Source organism: Asparagus officinalis, chromosome 10, assembly GCF_001876935.1.
Source record: "Asparagus officinalis chromosome 10, Aspof.V1, whole genome shotgun sequence".
Classification (NCBI taxonomy): Eukaryota; Viridiplantae; Streptophyta; class Magnoliopsida; order Asparagales; family Asparagaceae; genus Asparagus; species Asparagus officinalis.
The window spans coordinates 71,813,976-71,817,910 of NC_033803.1; the positions used below are offsets into that span (position 1 = coordinate 71,813,976).

The 3,935-nt window shown below is 36.0% G+C and overlaps 1 protein-coding gene across 3 annotated transcripts in view; it reads right to left on the reverse strand.

Annotated features, from left to right (window-relative positions):
• Positions 910-3,935, reverse strand: part of LOC109825156 (protein LOW PSII ACCUMULATION 1, chloroplastic) — a 3,950-nt gene continuing 924 nt past the window's right edge. For 2 of the 3 annotated variants that reach the window (XM_020391898.1, XM_020391900.1), the window contains exons 2-5: positions 2,092-2,664; positions 1,964-2,014; positions 1,502-1,665; positions 910-1,165 (exon numbers count right to left, since the gene is read on the reverse strand). In XM_020391898.1, the coding sequence (XP_020247487.1) occupies positions 1,524-1,665; positions 1,964-2,014; positions 2,092-2,664 (766 nt within the window). In that variant the 3' untranslated portion in view covers positions 910-1,165; positions 1,502-1,523. The remainder of the gene's footprint in view (positions 1,166-1,501; positions 1,666-1,963; positions 2,015-2,091; positions 2,665-3,935) is intronic. The other variant, XM_020391899.1, reaches the window with a different exon arrangement.

Consider the following 3,935-nt stretch of genomic DNA (forward strand, 5'->3'; position numbering starts at 1 on the left):
TTCGCTTGGGCATATTAGTAAGAGTTAACATGTTAGTTGTAAGAGTTAACATGTTAGTTATAAGAGTTAACATGTTATCTGTAAGAGTTAAAATGTTATCTGTAAGAGTTAACATGTTAGCTGTAAGAGTTAACATCCGCTAGCATAAGAAAAAGGATGGCAAATTTAGGATTTAAGCCAGCTGACATGTCTAATCATGAGCTGGCATGTCTAATCAATTCGCTTGGGCATATTAGTAAGAGTTAACATGTTAGTTGTAAGAGTTAACATGTTAGTTATAAGAGTTAACATGTTATCTGTAAGAGTTAAAATGTTATCTGTAAGAGTTAACATGTTAGCTGTAAGAGTTAACATCCGCTAGCATAAGAAAAAGGATGGCAAATTTAGGATTTAAGCCAGCTGACATGTCTAATCATGAGCTGGCATGTCTAATCAACTGCTGGCATGAGTTGGAATTATGATGGAGGGACCTTGGGCACATTTTTTTCAAAAAAAAAAGGCTAAAACACATTAAAAAAATAGGAGGGGTCGGGGCACATTGAAAGTTTAAATTTAGGACCTAGAAGCAATTTTCCCTTAACTATATATATATATATATATAATATATAAAAAGGGAACAATGAATCATGCTTTCCCTAAGAATTTTAATTCCTCCTACGCTGCAATATCTGCAGGAAATACTTGGTTGAAACTTCTCTGCTACAAGGAATGAAAACAGAGGCTTTTGTAACTTGTTCTTTTCATAAATGAAACTTATTTTACAAAGATGTTGTTTATTATTATATATTTGCCAACCACTCTTGAATTTTTCTTTTTTTATTTTTTTGTAAGGCTTGTTTCATATGTATGTTTCAATTTGAGTATCGCTCATTCCGCAATCCCAAATATATTAGAACGTACGCGACGGTCTTGAGTTTAAAGGGATGCACATACATGCCATGTATTTTCAAAGAAAACCCACTCTTTCAAGACAACAAACGTGCAAAATAAAATTGTTCAATGTTAATGATCTCCAACCTCCATTTTGAAACACACTATTCATCGCGTATAACGTTTCGCGTATCTTTGACAGTGTTTACATATACGGTCACACAGTGAAGGGTGCGTCGCTGGGGAAAACTCCGAGACGCCCTTCAGTTTTGGTTGGCGTCGTCCCGTGTCACACCTGCAGTGTGAAAGGTAACATCACCAATTATTTTCGTCGACGCATTTATGACTCGAGGAATAATGAAGTCGCCATTAGGTTTACAGTAAATAAGGTCAGGCAACAAATTCGCTAAAATATGGGCGTTTGAAAAACAAGGATTAATGCTTTAGGTTTTGAATTTATTTCAGGCATGAGTCCACTGAGGTATTTCCAGCAATGGCTCAGTACATATTTGTACAATTTCCACGACGACTCGAATTGATCTCATTTACTGCGTGCAGATACCAAAGACTAGAGAAAATGCATCTACAGCAATATATATGTGTAATGAAATTTAAACGAAAACTTACTTACCTATAAATTAATAAAACGAATGTTATAGTACACGTCCATCCATGCCATCGAGGAGCCCAGACCAAATACCCTTTACTGGCGGTAACTGTGCAACAAAAGCATTCCATGGAGGATAACCAACCCCACTGCCACGAACGCGACCATCCAATCGTAACGAAAGGTACCTTCAGAAAACAACACCAGTTAGTCTGGTTTATTTGTCAGTTTTGATATTGATGTTTCAGCTCAAATCTTCATGAAGTCATCAATGCTTATGAACTTTTCCCTTCACCCTAACAACGAAGAAAGGGTTAACTGCTGATGGATCATGGACCCCCTGTATTTCAATTGTTGCGGATAGATCGCCTGAGTGAATTTTTTTGGGACTCCTTTTACTCGCAGAGGTAAAAATACAGGGGGTCTATCCGCAAGTGACCCATGAAGAAACTCAAGTAAAATATAACAGCACTGAGCAATACTTACACTGGAGAATCTGAGGAGACTTTAGCCAATTTCTTCTGTTCATCTATCCAGCTGAAAATTAAACAAACGAAAATGACATTAACAATAAGATGAAACTAAGAGTACTGTCACTTTAAATTTTCTCTTACTTGGCCCATTCAGAAGTATAAATAGGGGTAAGCTGCCATAGCCTCTTTTTTCTTTCAGCAATAACGCCCTCTTCATCACTCTCTTCAAATTCAAAAACAGAATTTTCCCCATCTGTCGCAAAAGGAACCACCAATATCCCACGTTCAATGAGTCCTTCAGTGAAAGGTTTGCTACGATTAAAAGACTCTTCAATAAAAGAAGCAGGACCCGCAAGAATAACCAACCGAGCAATTCCTCTCAAAGAATTAACAGAAATGATCTTATTCTCATCTAACCTCAGCTTAAGTTTTGAAAGTCTTTCTTCTCTCAATAGCCTTGACACTTGTGCGTTTTTGGCATTATTTTCCCTTGAGTAGAGAAAGGCAAATATTAGAACTGCTCCGAGATCTATACCGAGACTATTTAAAACCTCAGGTAGTTCTGATGATCTTGATGAATTTGCTAAAGCTGATATTAGCCTTGGGGTTGTTATTAAGCCTCCGAGACCAGCACTTGCGATGAAAGCGAGATAAAAGAACATGCGGACAGAACGAAAAGGAGAGAGCACTTCACTTCTTATCTTTGCTGTTGAGCTGAAGAATAACAGAAATTGGATAAAAAAGAATCCTAGCTCACAAAATGTAACCTGACATCTCAAAACCATTGCATGGATAACTAACAGTACTGTTCGTAGAAACAACAATAAAGAGAGTAACTAGAAGACTTGATAGAGGCAGTTTTCTTGCAATATTAGTTAGTACTATACGCCCCATATTCTCCCAGTTGCATTTTTAAAAGAAACGCTAACTTAACATTCAGATGAGTCAGCAAGATTTACAGTCATTTTTGCTAACCACCCCAAGAAAATGAAAGCACGGTTTTGTATGGTCATACAGATACGATAGCTACAATAAGATAGCCTCCATCTTAAATATTTGGGATCAAACTTTTGGGTCGACTATGTGAATCATATTCTTCGATCCAGTTATGTTAAGGGTTTTCTCTTTCGTTACGCTAACCAGTATCATAAGCTTCTGAATTGCTTTCCACCAAGTTCTCATAGGCCTACATGTAGCCCTGCTTGAAACATTGATTATAATCTTATCATTTCCCTTATCTGGTGCTTTTAGTGACTTCCGGTTAGGGGTGTGCAAAAATATCCGTATCGGAGGAAATATCCGTATCTGATAGGACATGAATATGATTACTGGAAATTATAATCGATAGGATATGGATATGGTTCCGGATACGGAAATGTAGTTGAACATCCATAATTGTATCTGAAATATTCGAATATATGATGGTCAAACAATTGTATTAGCTTTAATCCTTAGATTAATGGATTTGCAATTAATTTTGATAATAAAGAGATCTAATCTTAGCTTTTCAGATGAAATAATCATATTAATGGACTCTTTTGTGTCATATGAACTATAGCTTTTTTCCCCACTAATATCTAGTCTTCTCATATCAGTTTCGCGCGTGTGTGTATACATATTATGTATGTGTGTGTGTGTGTAGAAAATTGATAAATGAGATGGTGAGATGAGATTCTTATTGTGAGGTGGCCCAATAGTCTACCCGGAACGATGATCAGCATCACCATCCTGATTTGCACTCATCATGATCTATATGTAGAAAAAATATATCATTTTAAAATTTCTAATTATTATTTTAGCTATGTGCAAAATGGATGGCTATTAAACTGTCTGGAAAATCAATATATTAAAATAGTATGATTCATATTCTATAAAACTCCAAACTATGTGAAAATTTGACCATATATATTTGATGATGTTTTGAACAAGGTGTATGATACAGATCATGAATTTGATCACCCGATTAGTGCATCTCACAATAATTT